Here is a 20503-nt window from a genome sequence, read left to right as displayed (position 1 = left end):
TTAGAAAGCACTGAGAAAACTTTTGCAAGAAGCAAATTCTGCACTTATTGATGTGTAACCCTTTGTAGTCTGAAGTGGCAGAATAGGGCCTTTAATTCAATGCCTTTCCACCCCCACCCTGGTTTGATAAGCCCTTGCGATTGTTGACATTTATTTTATGAAATCAAAGTGCCGCTTGTTGTATGTTTCAGACAAAAGTTCATTTTCCTCCCCTTATGTCAACACTCTCTAAGTAAATATTAAAGGTTGGACAGCATGACTTTTTTTTTTCATTTTGGTGTTGGAGGTTGGTGTGAAATTGTGTGTGTGTGTATTAAATTTTAGCATTTTTCCTATGGAAAACTCTAGTGCTTAAGTTAAACTTCTCCCTATGTGGATATAATTTAGAGAGAACTGAGAAGGTATTAAATAAGACACAAATAAACAAGGACAGCAATAATAATAATAATAATAATAATAATAAGGCACTTAGAGTAAACATCCATACACGCTTCTACCAAAAGGAAGTGCCCTTTGGAACTAAAGAAAATGCACACATGTGTCATTTTGGTGAATATGGAGTGTACATACATACACCTGATAAAAAGAAAAATGAAGTTATTAATACAGAGAGGAAATACACCTGTCCACATAGCTTCTAGAAGGTCAGCGATGGTAACAGGTACCTGTCATTAAGTACTGACAGGCTTGGGTGGTGCTTGTTAAAAGAAGTGGATGAGGTCTAAACTAAAATCGAACGTTTTTTCCTTTTAATATACTAGAGATTTTTAAAAGCCCTAAGGACTTACCCTCCAGGCATTACCCAGAGAAAAACTGAGAGTGGCCGTTCGTCACAGGCAATTGTAAAGTGTTTCAAAAGGCCGATCAAACGCTCGCCAGAGCAATCTACATTCAAGTCCGGATGGCGGAGTTGGGGCACACACCTGCGGGGTGTTTGCTGTCCGCGCCCCTCGCCGAGCTACTAATCATCATTAAAGCAAGCTGCTTAAGCTCTTCCCGGCTTTCCAGGCCGGAGTGACTTGGGATAGTTCACTTTGATATTGCTACAGCTCGCAATTGACCCAGCGTGCTATGGGGATGCTCAGGTGGGAGCCCAAATCCTAAGGCACTCGGCGTCCCCCCCAGGTCCCCAGGGGGTGAGGGTAGGATAGGAGCGCGGAAGGTCGTTCCTTCTGCCAGTTTAGGAAAGCGGAATCTCCACATCGCGTGCAGGGAACCAGGTGAGAAGTAGAGGAATCCCGCTGCTTTGAGTTCCTTTCACCGACAGCTCGTCCCCCAAACTCCCGAGCTCTTGCTGCCAGAACTTTCAAGCGCCTCGCGAAGGTAGACGCCCTGACCTCATTTTCCACACACCCCGCGCAGGGAGCGTCCCTGCGCGCGCGCGCGGCCCGGCCGGGCTCGGCGCCCACGGCACAGGTGGTTGGGAACTTTCACTTTGGGTCCCCTCCCTTGCGGGGGGGGTGTGTAGGGGAGGGGGGGTCGTTTCTCCCCTTCCAGTGCCGACCCCGATCTCCATGCCCTCACCTTGGGGGTGGAGGGCCAAGTCTCGAGTGGGGGCCTAAAGAAAGCTGCGGGCGGGTGGGACAGCTGGAGGCGGGGAAAGGCGGGGGGGGGGGCGACGGCAGTTGTGTCTGCTGTCTGCCTGCAGTGTCGCCCAGCCCTGGGCGATCGGTGCGCGACCCATTTTGGGGGGTGGGGATTAACGGGCGGCTGGGGACGAGGAGGGGGGGGTGCCAAGATCAACGCTCGCGGGGAACGTTATCAATAGACCAATTTTCCGCTCTTACCGTGAGCTTTTTGTTCTGTTTGGTTTTGTTTCAAGGCAAAGTAGTGGAGGTGTCTGCGCCGTGGAGACGCGCGACGGCACCAGAGCGTCCGGAAGAAGGGGGGGGGGTGCTAGATGCGGGAGAACGCAAATATGGAAATTAACTCATTAGGAAGGGGTGTGGTTAGCACCAAGCCCCCTCCTCCATCCCTTCCTTTCTCCCTCGCCGCCCGCCACCGTCCTGGCTGGCTAAATATGAGATTCCAAACAAACAAATAAAAGCAGAAAGTTGACGACGCAAGCAGTCCCCGATCAAACACGCTCTCGATGCTTCGCCTCCCCGGGCGCGCCGCGGCGGGACGGACGGCGCAGCGCCGGGTCCCCCGGTCTCCCGCTGGTGCTTCCAGCGCGCCCCGCACGCCGGCCCCCGCGGCTTGCCGCACCTCTGAAAGCCCGGGCCCGCCGCTGCTTTTCGAAGGCACAGCACGTGGTCCTGACACTCGGTTTGGTAGACGTTTTGAAACATCAGACGACCGTTTCCACCACTCTGCTGACCCCAGAGGTTCTCTCCTAGATGGTGAGGGGACTGGGATTCTCTTGGGAGAGAGACACCCAAACTAAAAAGTAATGCAGAGTCCCTGGCTGGGGGTATTTGGGGTGTGTGTGTGTGGGGGGGTGTTCCCCAGGGACAGAGCGGGGCATAGACAAAAGGTGAAATCTGCTGGGGGGGGGGAGAGTGGTATTGGAGGGTTTTGCTTCCTGAGTGGCCCGCCTCTCGGCCTGGGGCTCCCCAGCTGCGGGCCTCTTGGAGGGAGCCTGCCCAGGCCTCCAGTCCCCTGCTGTCCCCCCCCCCTCCAGCCTCAAAGCCGGCATTGTCCTGCGGGGCAGGGGAGGCCAGGAGAGCCATGCAAAAGAACCACACAGCGCCCAACTCACGACCTCAAAACTTTCCCAAATGCACTTCTTCTGGTAATATATATATATATATATATATATATATATATATATATATATATATATTTTAAACAGGGAAGTGTGGCCAGATTCGTTCTGATAATCCACCGCGAGCCTTCTCAATTCCAGGCCCTTTCATTATTTTAAATTCCCAGAACGGAAAATGATGCGTGGAACTGGAAGCAATTGGAAAGTGACAAGAAGCCCCCCCCCCACCCAAAATAGGCAGACATGGCTGGAAGAATGGTCAAAATGATTTTCAAAAAAATATGCGGGTGGCAGTCGTGAAGGGGAAGCGTGCCCATTCAGATCTGATTAGCTGCAAGGTGGTGGAGGAGGGGATGGGGGCTGAGGGGGGCTCCACGGGGCGTGTGCGGGCGAAGCGTTTCGCACCTCCTGTTAGAAAAAGGGGAGGGGGAGTGACTTATTCTGCTTCCCAACAGGCATGGGAAGTTCAATAAAATGGAGACCTGGGCACAAGCAGAAACAAAAGTGCTGTAGGCTCTGAGTCTCTCTCCTTGACCCAAATTCCAAATGGGGGCGGGGGGGGGGCTTTTCCATTGGAAAAAGTCTGAAGAACCAGAAATAGCCGGCCCTCCAGTAGCCACAAAAGCCATCCTGAAGAATGCCATTCGAACTGTGGGACTGGGTTGGGGTTGGGGTTACTTCTTGCAGGCAGAGAGGCAAGACCTTCCTCCTTCTGTCTGTATGGCTACCGTTGGTGGGGCGGGGGTCTCAAGGGTTGGTTTGATCTTCCAATCATTTGCAAAACAATAGGTTGCAAAAACTCGGCCTAAGACCAGTACGGTTCAGGGCTCAGATTTGGTGTTTGTTTGTTGTTGTTTTTAAACAACCCTCAAAACCCAAATAAGACAGAAAATAAAGCAAAAAAGAAAAAAAACAAAACCCAAGTCCTTGCTGTTTGTGTCCAACAACCGAAATGACTGAGAGGCTATCTGGCTATTGCGCCAATTTTGGTGTGTGGTTTTAATGCCTTAATGCTCAATCGGCAATATAAAGGGCTGAGGAGCAAGGCCAATAAAATCTCTAATTACTGCTGGAAACTTTAGATGGTTGCTAGGATTTGAGGACCACCACCACCATTACCAGAACCCCCCCCCAAAAAAACCTTCCAATAGAATGTAGACTTGGGGGGGGGCTCCGACAGTGGGTAGAGCCCACATCTGCTAGAACTTCCATATCGAAGCTGTTCATTTATGAGCGCCAACTTATGAAATCTCCACAATTACATCTTCATTGTTCTTCCTCCTCAACACTGTATAGAAAGAAAAGGTCTCCTCCGCCGGGGCCAATCCAACGAAGCGTTTGACGTTATTAAATAATAAAGCGATTGTGATTTACATTGTTGTTCAGAAAAAAAGGCCAATTATCCACTGTTATGTTGCCATAAAGATCATATTAACTCGAATTAGTAATCAAACAATATGCGAGCGTTGTGTGTGTGCGTGTGTGTGTGTGTGTGTGTGTGTGTGTTAAAAAAGTACAGTCGAACTGGGTGACAGCAACCAACCAGGATGTCTTTACTTTCCTCAGCAAACCCACCCGCTGTTGGCAACGGGAACAAACGAGGCAGACGTTGCCGCAGACCCAAAAGGGAGAGAGCAGGAAAATGGTGATTAACGGTCCCCAGTGTTAATTATTCTCAATTAGTCCCAAACAGGGCAAACCTTGCCTGATTCCTGCAAGTTGCCTGGTTTGGGATACTCAGAGAAGTCCGCCTTTCTGGGCGGGGTTGGTAAGACAACCCCAGGAGGTGGCATCTTTCCGCTGGGTGACTCGAGGTACAGCCAAGGGGCTAGGAATGTAGGTGTGGCGCGTGGTGCCTTTCCCGAGACTCAGCCAGTCCCGAGGTGAATGCCGACAGCACCCCACACCTCAGATGCATCTCCTCCACACAAATCACTCTCCTGCCCTCTGTTATTAGGTTTATAACTCTTTGCCCACTTAAATTTGTGCAGCCAAGCAAGAAAATCTAAATAGGTTTGAGTCGCCCCTTGGGAACAGAATAGAAGCTTTAATAAGAAAAATTAATTGTGGGTGTATACCGGCTCGAGTAGCGGGCGCGCGGGCGGCCAGTTCGAGACTCAGGAGCTAGCCGCCCGAGTTAGGCCTACCTAGACTTTCAGTAGGCGCCACAGGCGTACCCACTGCGGGCCGCCAGGCCAGTTGCTGTGGTCACCGGTTTGCCTTTCGAGTCACTGATCTCTTCCTGTGTTGAGGTTTTAAAGAATTTCGCATTTCCTGACCCTGCTCATCAAGTGCTCACTCTGCAGCACTGGAAGAGACTCTAGTCGGGCCGGGTCTCTTCCAGTCCCCCAGTCACTGGAAATGCTTTAGATGGCTGATAAACATGTTTCTTCTAAGGTGGTTGCTAGAAAGTAGATTTTTAATTTAAAAAAAAAAAGAGTTTGGATAGTGCATGTGACTACCTGAGTTTACTACATACATATACGAATTCATTTTCCTCTGTGACATGCTTCAGGGAGTTTCCCGGAGAAGTCAGCTAATGGTACAGAGGGCCTGAGCTCTGGATATGCTGGGGGTTTAGGAAACTACCCTTGCCTGCTCAGTCCTCTGCTCCCCTCTCCCTGATCCTTCTAAAGTATTCACATCCAAGAGGAAGACATTGGGGGTGGGGATGGGAGAGGAGTCCCCCAAGGAGGATGGGGGTAGGGGGGAAGAAGCTGACTAGAATCTTTTCTCTAGGCAAGTCCCCCTTCTTGAATAATTCTGTTTAAAACTTGAGGCACCAAGGCCTGGGCTTACACAAGTGTTTTTGTTTTTGTTTTTTTTTAAAAAAAAAAAAAAACCACACACACACACACACACACACACACACAACGAAATCGTGGAAGGTCTGGCCCTTGGAACCCGTGGGGCAGCTAAAGGGTGGTCGCATCTTTGTCTAGAGTTTTAAAACAGTTGCCGCCTTTCCTAACCCCCTTCTCCCCCCCCCCACCCCTCGCCCCAGTAAAAAACCAATTCAAAAGGGGACAGGACTCCACTCCACAAGATTAATGTCCGTTCATTTGCAGGATTAGCCCTCTCATACAGCATAATAAAATACTAGAGGTCCTTTTAAATTTAAATAAATACATGAAATTCATGCTTTCTCTCCTTGCCTGTTTGATCCCACAGGACATGGAAGACAGGGAGCTTGGAGCCTAAGTAATCTTAGAAGAACTTTTAACTCAAAAGTTTTCAGATCACAGCTCGCTCATCTGGAATGCTTGTGAACATGCGGGTTGGGAAAGAGGGGAAAGACCGGCTTACTTTTCATATCTATAGCTATACATTTTTGGTTTGGAACTCACGATTAAAAATCTATTTGTTCTTCCCAGGGCTCAGCAGATTTCAATGTTGCCCATAGGAGCCACAAAATGTTCATTAAAGGAACCTAACCAGGGCTACTGTATGGCCACTTTGTGAACTCAGAACTATGGATAGGGGGAAAAGTATGAAAGTGTGAGTTGATGTCACGCTGGCTGTCAGTGTGTGGTCTATTGTGGAGAATGGTGCTTTTTGACAGAACAGAGGGAGCCCCTCCCCCTTTCCCCAGCTCTACTGCACCTGCACTGGATGAGGGAGTCCCTGCCATTCAGCCCATCGCAGATTGTTCAAACAGAAGACATCTCTGACAGCACTCAATTCATTACATTTCTTCCTGCTTTTCAAACCAACACACACACACACACACAACCACAGAGAGAGAGAGAGAACATGAGTATTGCCAGCCAGTGACAGCCCAAAAAAAAAAAAAATCTTAAAATACTTTATATGCAGCTAACTTGGAAGCTCATAGGACTAACCATGAAATATTTTGTATCATTCACTTGTAAGGCTTCCGGAGGGAGGGGGGGGTTACCTGATTTTTTTTTCCTATTAAGAAAGTATCTCCATAGTTTTTATGGAGATAATAAGTTTGTAAAATAGTACTGCTTATGGGATAGTGAGAAGTTTCCATGGTAATAAAAACAGAAACATGCACCAGAGACTAGTCCCTGATTTATTTGATCAAAAGGACCCCAGTTTTGCATTCATAATTAATGTTGAGAAACTGGCTTGCTCCTAGAGGTAGGGTACCCAAGCACCAGAAGGTAATGAGGGAGAAAGTGAGTAGGGAAGGAAGCACTGAGGCTGAAGTGTGAACGAAACATTCAAATCAATTTCCTAACAATGAAGTCTTCTCTCCATATGGTCACATTTATTTTGCTATTTGGGAGCCTAAGAATTTTTTTTTTTTTGGCATCATTTCACAAACCTGATGAGAGGGTGTTTGGAAAGCTGACGTGAGAATGTTGGTCTAGTTTCACAAAAGTTGGAATAAACAAACTCTCACAGGGAGACTTGATTTTAAAGTGTCTTCCTCAGAGATGGAAGGAAGAGGAAACAGAAAAGGGAGAACCTTCTGAATAAATACAGGTTTGCTACATAGTCTTCCTATTTAATTAAACTATGATGTGCCACCATCCAGATTTAGGCTGCTGAATGTGACAGTCAAATCGACCTAGATGTGAGTTACTATTAAACTGAATGCATGCAAAATATTGGCTAATTCTGGCTAACTCGTGACTTGGTGAGATCCTGGACCAGTATCAGAATATAAAGCCTAGTTGCCAGAATTCTTCCCAGTGGAAGGGAATTCGATGGGTTAAAGGGACTTGGAGATTAAAAAGAGATCCTGGGAAGTGCATGTTCCAGAACACCAAGATGTTTTATACCAACAAATCATTTTATCCATCTATCCATAAATTATACATCTATATTACTGCATGCAACAAATAACTGTATCTACATTGCATCTACCAAATGTCTCTAATCTGCCATTTAAGTCAAGGTGCAAAGAAATTCTCAGTAATACTGGATTCTGAAAAGATGATTTAAAGCTATACAACATATTGGGTGTGGAAGAGAAAGACGGCAAAGGCATAGTAATGGTAGGCCAGAAGCAACTCTTGCTGAGTGCAGAACTAGAAAAACTCTTGGAAGTGCTTTAAATCTTAAATCGCTTCTTACACGCGGGGTCAAATAAAGCTAAGTGAAAGCTTTCAGTGTGACCTGTCAAGCATCTGAAAACAGACCAACACAAATACCACAGAATTCATTTGTTCAGATCCCTTAACAAATTCTCAGTACCTCATCAAAGAACTCTGAAAGTACAGATGAGTAAAAAGTGCTCTTGGAAAATATACTTCTTGACGGGGCATGGGATCCTGGATGTCCGGCTACTTGGGTAAGTGGCTAGGCTTCGAGGCTGTCGGGAGTCTAGCCGGGCCCTGGTGGTTCTGGACACCGGGGGGCCCCATCCGCCTGGCCCCGCAAGCCTGGCGCTGGCCCTTTCCCGGATACTCAAAGGAATCAGGGCGTCCCTGCCCGGGCCCCGCAGGCCCTGACGTCAGAGCTGGGGGTGGGGGCCGGTCCCGCGTCTGGCCTGGCCGCCGGCGATAAGAACCCTCGGGAAGAATTCGCAGCTCCTTTTAATACTGTAATTATTTTTCTGCCTTCGGCGGGGCGGGGGCGGGCTCGGGCCCGGGATGCCAGGTTCCCTCCCCGCTCCCTCCCTTCAGGAGGACATCTAGGGGTGGTAAGTTTGCCAGCCAACTTCCTGCATCCGCCCGCCCTCGGCCAGAAAGGGCACTGGAGAAGTGCGAGGGGTGATTCCCCAGCCCCCACCCCGGGCCGATTTTACTGTCCAGGGAAGGAAGGGCGGAAGGACCAGTTTCGCTCTGGATGGTGGGAATGGCGATCCTGCAGTCGCCCTCCTCCTGGCTGGGCAGTGAGAGGCGTCCCGGTTAGGAATGAAGGCATTCTGTGCCGGGCACTTTACACTTGTCTTGTCCAAGGTGAACTATCTAGGACTCCTATTTTGCAAAGGAGAGAAGGAAGCCCGCCAGCCTCCCCCTTCCCATCCCCAGGACCCCAACCCGCCCGGCAGCACTCCACGCCCCCAGGTCCGGGCCTAGGCTGGGGCTTAGCTACAAACACGGGGTGGGGTGGGGGACCTGAAAAAGGACTGGTGCGTGTGTGACAAGAAAGGAGGACATGGGTGGACCGTGATGGGAAGCCATCCTCGAGATCGTGAGGTCCCAGGGGGCAGACAGAGGACTCGTCCCAGCAACCTCGGACACGTCCTGCACTTGGCGACGTGGGGCCGCGCAGGGCGATTTCAGCAGAATCTGGGCAAAAAGAGCTGGAGACTCACGTAGCGTCTTCCTGGGGAGCCCCCTGGGGGCCGGGAGCCGTCGGGTTCCCGGCAGAGCGACTGCCAACGGCGGCCTCCAGCTGCCCTGCGGGCCCGCTGGGCACTGGGCACCCGGCTCGCTTCCCGAGGGCAACCCGCGGGAGGCCGGCGCGCTCCAGCCCAGCCGCGCACCGCAGCCGGGAGAGGGAGGCGAGGGATCGTTCACAACGCGGAAACCTTTCCAGAACGGTGCCCACTTGGTTGTGCTCAAGCAAGCAGGCAGGGCAATGCGAAGCCATGCCGCCTGTGAGCTTTGCAATCACCTGACACTGCTTTGCAAAGTGGCACAAGCATCTGTAGCCCAAATGCCAAGAGCCAGCAAATAGCTTTGCGGTCCGAAATAAAAAGACCTTCTATTTGCTTTGCAAAAGACACCGAGAACAGCGCTCAAGGAATCAGAATATCACCATTATACCAAAATATAAAATAAAATACAGCTGGACATGGCTACAGAAAGACAGTTGTCTGTCGTGAGAAATCCGTTTCCATTCTCCCCTAAAGACGTCCCTTCAATCAAAACCAAAACGTCAGATTCATTATTTTCTAAAGGCCACAGGAACAAAATATACAAATGAAAACCAAGAATTGCGAAACCAGACAGTAGGATCCTCAGAAGGAAAAGAGGTGGTCATTTGACCTCAGGTTTCCAGGAAAGTTTTTAGTAAGCGGGGGAAAAAATCTATGAGACATATCAACTCAATTCTCTGGTTTGAGCAATTTCCCTGTCTTTGGAATGTGGCACGTTCTGCTTCTTATCTAGACCTCCCTTTGAACTTAATCCAGATTTTCATAGTAAAGGTTAGAATGTTCTCACCTTCCCCCCTTTTAAGGGATTCACCTTACAGACAGGATTCCTAGGAAGATCCACGCAGACATCTTCCAATTTAGGTTAAAAAAAGAAAAAGAAAGCAAAGAATATTAAACCAAGCCCCATCTCCAACCCTAGCTACAGCCAGAAAAGAAACCTTAGCCCGAGAGCTAGGATGTGTTGCTGAAAACCACAGAGATGCAAATGATTTTAAAGCAATAACGGGTGTGTGTGTGTGGGGGGGGGGGGTGAGCTCAAGTCTTTGCTAAATGAGCTTATGGCCAAAGGGGACTTCTTCCACAAAGAAAAATATGAGGACCTGTTTTTCAAAACTCCCCAAGAGCAAGATGTGAAGATAGGCTTGTGTGTGTGTGTGTGTGTGTGTGTGTGTGTGTGTGTGTGTGTGTGTGTGTGTGTAAGCTCTTTCAATTACAAGAGATAAATAAATAAATAAGCAGTGTCAACTAGCAGGCGATCAAACCACAGTCCAACTTCAATCTCAGAGCAGTTAGCTATAAACTATTAGCAGTTGAAAAGTAAACCTTGTGCACACAAAGGCACTATTTAATTTTCTTCTTGTGATGGTTCTAAATGAAGACCCCCATCACTACGCAGTTAAGCAGTATTTCTTGTTCCCCTGAGGCGCTGATCAGTTCCTTTTAATGTGAATAAACTGGCAGCTCAAAACCCGTCAATGGAGCTCCCATAACAAAAGTTCTGAAAAGCTGAATGAATTGGGTTTGTAATTACTGCTCCCCCACCCCAGCTTATCTCTTATTCAATTTATATTATTGTCAAGGAACCATACTCTCAAAATCACTCCCTTACTATCTTACCTAGGGTTGTGGAATAACTTATGACACAGCAAAAATACAACTCCCCCCCCCCATTACACCTTGCAGTATTCAGACCAATGGATGTAAGGGATGGAGGGATCACCTAGCACCCCGATCTACTCTTGTTACAACAACTAGGGGTATTCTGCCTGTAGAACCTTCTATTTTAAAGCCCGGATTTTACGAGCAAACAGGAATGCTTCCCCTTCCTAAATCCAGGGCCTTGCTTGGGTCTCTGAAACCCTGGGACATGGCTACTTAGAAAAGATAAAAGTTAAGTAAATATCCTCTTCTTCCCCTCCACATTTCAAATCCCTAAAAGACCTTGCCAGGTGTGATATGAAAATTAAGATAAGTTATTATAGTCTTGTTTGCCATTTAAACCAAAATATGATCTGAAAATTACGATAAGTTATCATGTTCTTGTTTTTCTTTTAAACAAACAAACAAACATACAATAATCCTCATAGTTCATAAAATAGAAAAGGAACTTTCCCAGGCCAGAAAAAGTGTTTAGGAAAAAGCCAACATGACTGTGTGTAAAGGGCTCTCTGTATTTTTTAATCTAAGATGTTACTGATGATGGAGAAAACTCTCCTGAGATTTTCCTCCTGCAAGAATGTGTGGGTTTCCAGAAATAAGTACAGCTATTACAACCAAATCTACTAGCAGTCTAAATAATTAATTGAAGCATTGCTCTTTGACCCTTGAAAAGTCCAGTAGGGACACATTTATAGTAATAATACCTCCGAATGAGCCCTTGTCAAATATTCATTTAGTGGTTTATGTGAGCCATTTTCCCCTGGGATGGTCTGTTAATACCAGCTTCCCAGTATTGGCAAAGCAGCCTTGCTAATCTACTGCAGCTCAGCAAAATATTTTAACGCTCTTTATTTAAAGTATGGAGGGGGCGGGTGCTAGGAGAGGAAAAAAATGTAATGAGAATAGACTAGAATCTCATCCTTTTGCACATTTCTACTCTGTGTGTAGGTTAAGGAAACATTTAAATTCACTCCCTTTCACTGAAAATTAAGGTTTCATTGAGCAGAACAACATCCCAAGAAAAAGAACAGAACACTGCAGTCCTCAGTGCTAGAAGATAACTGTCTGCAGGCAAGTTCATGGCCTTCCCCTCCTTGAAAATCATGCTGTTACAATACTATACACGCAATATTAATGTAGCCATGAAATGACATATCTTGGGAAACTATTCCATCAAAGGAGGCAAAGAGGTATGTATCATTTTCTTCAGATGTAGTTAGTTTATCAAAAGCATTTATATTTGCAAACCAAATACTTTGACCTCTATATTTTTCAACTATTTGGTTTGGAGATATGGAGGGCTGTAAGGGGGAATAGAAATCCCTTGTTTGGGACATAGAGAGGCAATCATTTGAATTCATTCAGCTTCCCAAAATATTACTCTTTCCTCTTATAAGACATTTGAATGTTGCACATTTTGTCACAATGCTACTTTTTAGCCTCACCTCTCCCACATGCTCTCTTAATGGGGATATTAGTAAAAGTTACTTTAACCTGTATATATTTCTGCTATATCCCTCCCCCCCAAATATACACATTCTATATCACTGATTGGCTCAAATTCCAAAAATATCCTCCCCACTCTGGAAGCTCGGTTCTTTTGGATCTTCATTCAAAGTTTCTTTTATTCGTCAATGTGAGCCAGATCGGGCGAATGTGCTCATTATCACGTGAATAATCCCTATATGCATTACAATGGCTGACCAGGCCGGGGGAAATTCTTTTAGAGTCTCTGCATTAATTAGGGGAGGGGAATGCCTAGCTTCGATCGGGAAACCGAATAACAACTGCCCCTTGCCATTACCCTAGAAATGATGAGAAAGACGAAAACCCAATATACATTTAGAAAAAAAGCCATCCGGAATAAACACAAATGCCGAAAACCTGAGATTCCCCTCCCACTAGGTCCACCCCAGAACTCACATTAGCAAACACCTCGAGACTTTTCTTGGAAACGGTGCAAACCGAAGATGAGCTAACTCGGTGGGGCCGGCGGGTAACTCTAGGCTAGCGCCGCGGCTTCCAAGTTCTCCGAAGTTGCACTAAGTTGACACGACCAGCTCTAGATATTGTGCGAAGTAAATCTGCCCTCCTAAGAGTGCCCACCTCTTGGTTCTCGGTGCCTTTGGGTAGGGGAAGTTTGGTCGAAGCAAGCAGTGAAGAATAAACGTCCCTGACCACAGTTACACGTTTCCCCCCAGGCTTTGCCAAAACGCGGGCTGCCTGTAGGGCCGATGCATCGCTAATTCAAAGACCAAGGCGTTTCTCCCAATTTACCTCTCTCATTCAAGACAGCCATAGCCTTTCTTTACCTTTCCCAGGGCAAAAGAAAACAACAAACCTGATCTTGGGTCCCTTCCCCACCCCCCCCCTCCACTGACTCCAATCGCTGGAGTAAAACAGTTAAGAGATCAAAAGCATAATCATGTCCAAATGTGATTAGACCACAAAGTAAAATATCTACCTCAGAGTTGATTGTTTTCTTCTTTAATATGGCTGTTGCCTGGCTTCTCTTTTGCTTGTTATCAGCTGCAGAGATTATCCGATTTGGGGCTACAGGCTTGGACCCGCGCTGCCAATTTAAGAAATGGAATTCAGGGAGGGAGAGAAAGGGGGAGGGGGGGAAGAAAATAAATAATATATATATATATTTATATATATGAACTATATCCGTGATAAGCCAGGGAGTTTTTTGCAAGACCTTCTTTGCTTTCCCTCGTCCCTAAACAGGAAAATGTAGAGGAGAAAGTTTAAGAAGTCAAGGAACAAAGGAAGCAAACCACTTGTTTCCTCGCAGACAATAGCAGGGCCAGAACCATCCAAACACTCACCGAGCCTTACGTCTACTTTGCAATTATTCCAATACAAGAAGCATCCTTTCCCCCGCTAACCGGGTTTCAAAGGGCCATTGTGCCCTGAAGAAAATGAAAACAAAGCTAGCCAACCTGGTTTTTCTCTGGCTCAATACCCCATCTGCTAAGCTAGAGGAAAAATTTCAGAACTGACTCCTTTCTGGCAACAAGTGCTTCAAATCAGTTTAAATCTAAGTCCCAGCATGCTTATTCCTTGCTGTTTAGAAAAGAAAGGGGTGGGTTTAGTTTCTATTCTAGAAATGGCATACTCATTTCAATTTTTTGCCAAGGGTACACAGCATATCGCCCAGTCATCCCTCCTTGCAGTTAATATTCGCACATGTTGTTGATAAGACCCAGGTCCCCCCCCACCTTTGGCATTTTGTTTTTATGACTCAACACAGTATATATAATTCCCCAAGAGGGCATGTCTACTCAGTGTTATCCAAATAAATGAAAGACTCAAGCATACTTTCAGTATCCATATTTCAAAAATTTATTTATCTCAAACTGTGCATAATGGAGTAAAAACTGAAGTTGAAAATGTACCTGTTATAAGGATGGTATTAGTTCACATATATACATGGATTCTCGGCAGACTGATTCAAATAATACAGAGCCGAATCTTTTAAAATACAACTACGGAAAATAAAGGGGGAGAAACCTTAAAATATCACAATAAATTTACAGAAATATTACAAACCATAAGAAAATATTTCAAACACAGTAATCTCAGGTTGTTTTGTTTTTTAATCTGGACAAAATGAAAAGGTGGGATTGAACAAAAGCTATTATAAATTACCAATGATGTCAAACTGCATGGCCATATTTTTTCTTTGCTTTTAACAGTAAGTTAAAAAAAATTTAGTACAATCTAAAACTTTTGCCTTTTTAAACAAGACCAGGGAGATGGGTTTGCCAGTACTTATTCTATTTTTTTCTTCCTTTTGTACCTTTTAAACAACTGAAACGTCCAAATCTGATTTAATTTTCTTCTTTCCACGTTTGCAACTGTCCCTACATTTCAGCTGCACACTCAAAATTCAGCAAGAAGCCTGTCCTCGAAAAATATTGGCAAATTCTCAAGCTTTATAAACAATGGACATTTTGATTGCCATGTTTATCTCGATAAATACTGTACAAAAGTTGCTTGCAAATATTAAAACATTTTTTTCGTCGCTTGGAGACTAGCTCTAAATATTATTGGTAAAGACTTTTGCAAATTTCCTGCAAAGCTCCTACCGTAACACTAGAACTTTTAAAAAGTTTTGCGTAGTTTTCTTTCCTCCAGATCTATACAAGGTCCGTTCCCCCGCCCTCCCCACTCACCCACCCCCGGTTTTCTCTGTACAAAAATAGTCCTCCCCCCTCCCAAAGAAGTCCAGGATCTCTCATAAAAGTTTTCTGGTCGGCTTCGCGGGTTTTGCGTGAGTTTGGATGGGATTGCTCTTCTCTTTTGCAGCTGTCATCTGCTGTACGTGATGAGATTTGTTGTTGTTGTTTTATTTTTGTTTTGTTTCTTCCGAGCGTTACCAGGATTGTTTTTCTTTTCTTCCCATGCCGTTTCTCCATCTCCTCCTGGCACCCCTCCCGGGTCAAATCCCCTGCTTTCCTTGGAAAATCCTCCCCCGCCTAGCTGCAGTCCGCGGTCCGGCCCTCACATGTGCGAGAGGGGCAGTGTGCCGTTGATGCCCGTGCCAGGCACCGGGCCGCTCTGGTAGTGTTGGGACATGTGCAGTCTGCTGGGGGCGGCGGGCTCCGGCACCTCGGCGCCGGGAAGGTACATGCTGATCATGTCCCGGAGGTCCCCGGCCTGGCAGGGCGCCCTGGAGTGGGAGGAAGAGGTAACCACGGGGGGGCTGGAGCTGGCCTCCGACTTGACCACCGAGCCCATGGAGCCGAGCGCCATGCCCGGGGTGCCCTGCTGCGAGTACGACATGCTGTAGGTGGGCGAGCCGTTCATGTAGGTCTGCGAGCTGGTCATGGAGTTGTACTGCAGGGCGCTCACGTCGTAGCGGTGCATGGGCTGCATCTGGGCGGCGCCGTGCGCGTTGAGGCCCGGGTGCTGCGGGTAGCCCAGCTGGTCCTGCATCATGCTGTAGCTGCCGTTGCTCCAGCCGTTCATGTGCGCGTAGCTGTCCATGCGCTGGTTCACGCCCGCGCCCAGGCCGGCGCCCACCCCGACCCCGCTCGCCATGCTGTTGCCGCCGGGGGCCAGCAGGCCTCCGGGCAGCGTGTACTTATCCTTCTTCATGAGCGTCTTGGTTTTCCGCCGGGGCCGGTATTTATAATCCGGGTGCTCCTTCATGTGGAGGGCGCGCAGCCGCTTGGCCTCGTCGATGAACGGCCGCTTCTCCGTCTCCGACAAAAGTTTCCACTCGGCGCCCAGGCGCTTGCTGATCTCCGAGTTGTGCATCTTGGGGTTCTCCTGGGCCATCTTGCGCCGCTGCCCCCGGGACCACACCATGAAGGCGTTCATGGGCCGCTTGACGCGGTCCGGGCTGTTCTTCTGGTTGCCGCCCGCCGCCGCCGCCGTGGCGTTGCCGCCGCCGCCGCCGCCGCCCCCCGAAGTTTGCTGCGGGCCCGGCGGCTTCAGCTCCGTCTCCATCATGTTGTACATGCGGGCGCTGTGAGCGGGCCCGGCCCGCCGGCGGCCGCCGACCCTGGGCCCGGCCGGGACTTTGGGGGGCCCCGCGGGCTTGGAAGAGGGGGGGGGTGGCAGAGGAGAGGGGAGGCGGGTGGGGGGGATTCGAGAGCGCAGGGCTCCGCGAGCAGAATCAGACGAAGAATAAATTGGGGGGGAAAAAAAGAGAGAGGGAGAGCGAGCGAGAGCGAAGCAAACTGGAATCAAGATCCAAAAAGAAAAAAAAAAGTGCTTCCCTCCTCCTCCTCCGGCGGGTCCTGCCGCAGCCGACGATTGTTATGATTATTTTTTTGGAAAGGCTTAAGCCTGGGGCTCAAACTTCTCTCCTTTCTCTCTCTCCTCTTCTTTCTCTCAGTCCTAGTCTTAAAGAGGCAGCAAACTACTTTCCCCCTTTTGCAAACACTCTCTTCTCTGCCTTGACAACTCCTGATACTTTTTTGAACAAGTTAATAGACAACCATCCATGTGACGGGGGCTGTCAGGGAATAAATGGGTTTCCAGCGACCAATCAGAGCGCGGCGGCTCCTCCACTCCAGCCCGGCCTCGCCGCTGGGTTTTGCATGAAAGGGGGCGGGGTCTGCCGCGCCGCCGCCGTGCGGGGAGGCGGGGAGGGGGGAGGGGGGAGGGGAGGGGGGAGGGAAGGGGGGGCGGCAACCACAGCCAGCCTGCCAGCCACTGAGAAACCTTTGTATCCCCTCTCGCAGCAACAGGTCACACCACACGCCTTTTCGAAGGAAGTGGGTAAACAGCTCTAAGACTACGTGTCCCCCCCCCCGTTGAAACTTAATATTGATTTACTTTTTTGGGGGGTGGGGGGAGCTGGGGCGCGGGAAGCGGAGGGCAGAATGGAGGGTTCGGGGTGATGGTGCAGCGGGTATTTCAGGAGTGGATGTGTGCACGGGTGCCCCCGCCCCGCAGCCCCTCGCGGGGTCCCGAGGGTCGGCCACGGCCCCTGGTTGATCCCGCCGAGAAGCCACGGCCGCACCTCCGGCCTCCGGGCCGGCGCGGAGCCGCGCTTCCACGCTCCCCACTCGGCTCGGAAAGTACAGAGCGCTCGGCCCTCGGCGCCGGGCCCAGCCTGGCTCAGCTGCCTTCCCACCCCCACTTCCAGCTCGGTGGCCCGGGAAACCACTGTTGTCTCATTCGGTCCGTGCAAAGGCCACGCTGGCACTCTTCCCCACGAAGAACCCCCGCCTCCCCGGGAGAGAGAGAGGGGGGGGTTCGGAACGTGGGGGCGGGAGGGCAGCGTCAACTTCCTGGCATCCCACGGCCCGCGGAGGCGGCATCTGGGCCGCACGCGGGCTCCCTCCCACGCCGAGTTCCCAGGATCCGGGCCCAGCCGCCCTGGCATTTCCCCCGGGCCGGGCAGGCGGGCCGCGCGGCCCGGGGGGCCGGGGGCGGGGGGCGCACAGGTGCAGGGGCGCGCGCGGGGCCGGCCCGGCCAGCGGGGGAGGGGCGGGGCTCCGGAATCTCGCCCGCCCGGGACCCCGGAGGGTAATTTTAGCCGCGCTCCCATTGTCCCGACGTAAAGATCTCAATAGGTAGGCGCTCAAAGCCCAGAGCCATGGCACCGCGTCCGTTACAAATAGGTAGTTTTGTTTCTCTTGTTGTCGCTACACGGAGTCAAACAAAGCCCCGTCTAAGTTTCCTTCCACTCTCTTGTTGGGATCTTTGTGCCTAAAATGCACTTGACAACAAAGGGGGGGGGTGAGGAGAAGAAGAAGGAAAAAAAAAGATGCCATTTCTTTATATCTATAAAGGGTTTCAAACCCTCCGGGTTGCTTATTTTCTTCTGTAACACTTCTCCGCCCCCTTCCCCTGATCTACCCTGGCTCACCCCAAGGAAAAGCTCTGACTGCTACCTACCGGCCATGTTCCACTTACTGTCGCCGACCGCATTGTTTGGCTACCTTCCTCACCTCCCCCGACCCCGGCCCGCCCAGGCCGCGCCGCACCGGCGCACGCACGCGAGACGAGGCCCACACACTCAGAAAAGTTGTGGAAAAGAATCCCGCAAGCTTAAAAGAAATGATTTCTAACCAATCTCACCACCACCACCCCCCGCCCCGCAGCAAGTTCTCTCTCTCTTTTTTTAAGTTGATGGCTTGCTTTAGTTGTTAGAAACTCAGAAAAGAGGAGACTGGCCTTTTCGAAACGCGTTATGCATTTTGTTCTCTTGAAAACAAAACCATGTTTTCTGCTTAATCGAGGTGTAATAGTAAGCTCAACACGTATCCTCGGGAGATTAGGCGGTTAAAAAAAAAAAGGTTGAAAAAATTTGGAGGCTTTCATGTAAGGCGGCCACCGACTTTTCTCCGCAGCTGGGCTCAGGGATGTGGCGGTTGCGCCCCCTGCTGGCGGACTCGCCTTCCCCAGACGGTGGCTTTTACCTTTAAAAGAAGGTGTGTGGAAATAATTAAAGGAAAAAGGGGGGAAAAATGAGGGGGATGGAAGATCAAACTAATTATACACAATCTAAACAAAAGAAAAGTTAACGTATCATATAAGCAGTGGTAACAAATCATAAGAATCAAATTTAATTTGCTTAACTTAGAAATGTACATACAACCTCGAGATAAGTGGGAGGTTGAACTATGGGGAAAAAATAGGTACAAATTATGAGATTCAGCATATGAATGAATTATGATTGTCCAAGGGCCACAAAAGGCAATCCAAGCATTCACTTTAGGATTGTGTATGTAGTGGTCGGCGTTTAATGGCATTATTCCGAAAACTTTAAAAAAAAAAAAAAGAGCTTATGGATAATTAAGTTTAAAGAAAAAAAAGGGTGGGAGTGGCTAATGGTGGTGTCTTTATTAAAATAAATATTAACAATGGATGTTATAGAAGCAAATCTTCTAATCTTCCATCTATCTGTTTTTCGGGGTAGGGGGAGTAATAGTGCCTTTACACATTCTCAGATGTGTATGTCAGCCTGAACTCCATACTAATGCATTTAAGAGGGGAAAGGGGCTGGCTAGGTCTTTTGTTAATTGCCTTTATCATATAAATAAGCTATGGAAACACATTACAATTGTGTTATCATTGGTTGCATTTATTTACAGCTTTATTTTAATTAAGCTTGACGTACTTATCAAGGCAATAAACTAACAGTGGCTGGAGTTTGTGCATAATGTGCTACGAAAAGAAGATTAAAGATGGTGATAGCTGAAACAATTTTTCTCGTTCATTTAACAAAATGTGATCACTGACTACTCTATTTCAACCAGCCCCACCAATGCCCCTAAATATAATAACCATAAAAATAATCCCAACAAATGACAGAAACAATCCTGTTTATAAACCTTAAGGCTTATAATAGATGGCTACAGGGCTAACAACAGTACACCATTGATTGACTACTAGACAATCAAAAAAAGACTTGGAGCAGGGTGCTTCATCCTCTGAGAAATGAAAATGTTGCCACTAGCACCATTTATAAAAAATGGAAGTGCTTCATCCAAAGAGAATGCAACACTTGCCTTCATGGGCAGAAAAAAAAAGCTACACACTTTTAGAGTAATATTGATAATCAGACACACAATTCGTATTCCTGGTACATTCTGAATTTATTGTGTTCTAGTATTGGTTTTAGCCAAAAGCCTCAACTAAGTGTAACTTAATTTTAAGATTTTTTTCCCATTGATTTTTTTTTTCTCTCTCCTAAACTGTCCCGATGCCTCTTCAAGTATTGTATCTGAAGCCAACAATTTTGTGGAGATAGAACACTGCAGACTTATTTTTTCTGCTTAGTGGCAAATAGAGGTTTAACTTGCAGTAATTAGGTGAGAACTAGCCAAGCATCTTACTATTATAATGCTTGTTAAAAAACACTCCTTTTCTGCATCTGCATTTGAGTGCGTTCCCCTCCTCTCTTAATCTTCTTATGGAAATGAAGGCAGTCGGCAGGGAACCTGCAGAGTCTTGGAGAATGTCCTTGTTAACTGGAATTTCTCAGCATTGCTAATTAGCAGAGTTTGACGACCACCAGTATTGGGGAAAGCTCTGTTTAACCACTCACCAACCATTCGGTGGAAGAGCAGACTAATTTTATTTTGTAATTAAAATCTGAAAAGAGCCCTATTTGACAGTTAGGGCTATGAGAGTTTTATCTCCCCGTGAAATAATTACTGCCTTGATAACTCAATTTTCTGAAAAATGTCAACTGTGGGCTCCGAAAGTTTTAATTTCATTACGTAAGGGGGAAAAATGAGAAAAATAGAAGAAAATGTACAGAAAGACTTTTCTAATTCTAGAACTGCTTAAGTATATTAGGAGTCACATTTAGCCAAATAAATGGGGTTTTTTGTTTGTTTGTTTTTTAACCTTCCTTTTTGAAT

At 47.9% G+C, this 20503-nt stretch overlaps 1 protein-coding gene and 1 long non-coding RNA gene across 2 annotated transcripts in view; both read right to left on the bottom strand.

Annotated features, from left to right (window-relative positions):
- LOC150068989 (uncharacterized) overlaps positions 1-20503 on the bottom strand; it is a 45884-nt gene that overhangs the window by 17192 nt on the left and 8189 nt on the right. The window contains exon 2 of the long non-coding RNA XR_016535209.1: positions 13132-13239. This is a non-coding gene — a long non-coding RNA (uncharacterized LOC150068989). The remainder of the gene's footprint in view (positions 1-13131; positions 13240-20503) is intronic.
- On the bottom strand, positions 14860-16222 carry Sox2 (SRY-box transcription factor 2). Its single transcript, XM_090342586.1, has one exon. The coding sequence runs from the start codon at positions 16137-16139 to the stop codon at positions 15177-15179; it is 963 nt and encodes a 320-aa protein (XP_090198712.1). The 5' UTR covers positions 16140-16222; the 3' UTR covers positions 14860-15176.

The sequence above is a fragment of the Megascapheus bottae genome, chromosome 1 (genome assembly GCF_031878675.1).
Source record: "Megascapheus bottae isolate mThoBot1 chromosome 1, mThoBot2.hap1, whole genome shotgun sequence".
Classification (NCBI taxonomy): domain Eukaryota; kingdom Metazoa; phylum Chordata; class Mammalia; order Rodentia; family Geomyidae; genus Megascapheus; species Megascapheus bottae.
Note: the sequence above shows the minus strand (reverse complement) of the source record. Positions and strands in the feature narration are given on the sequence as shown.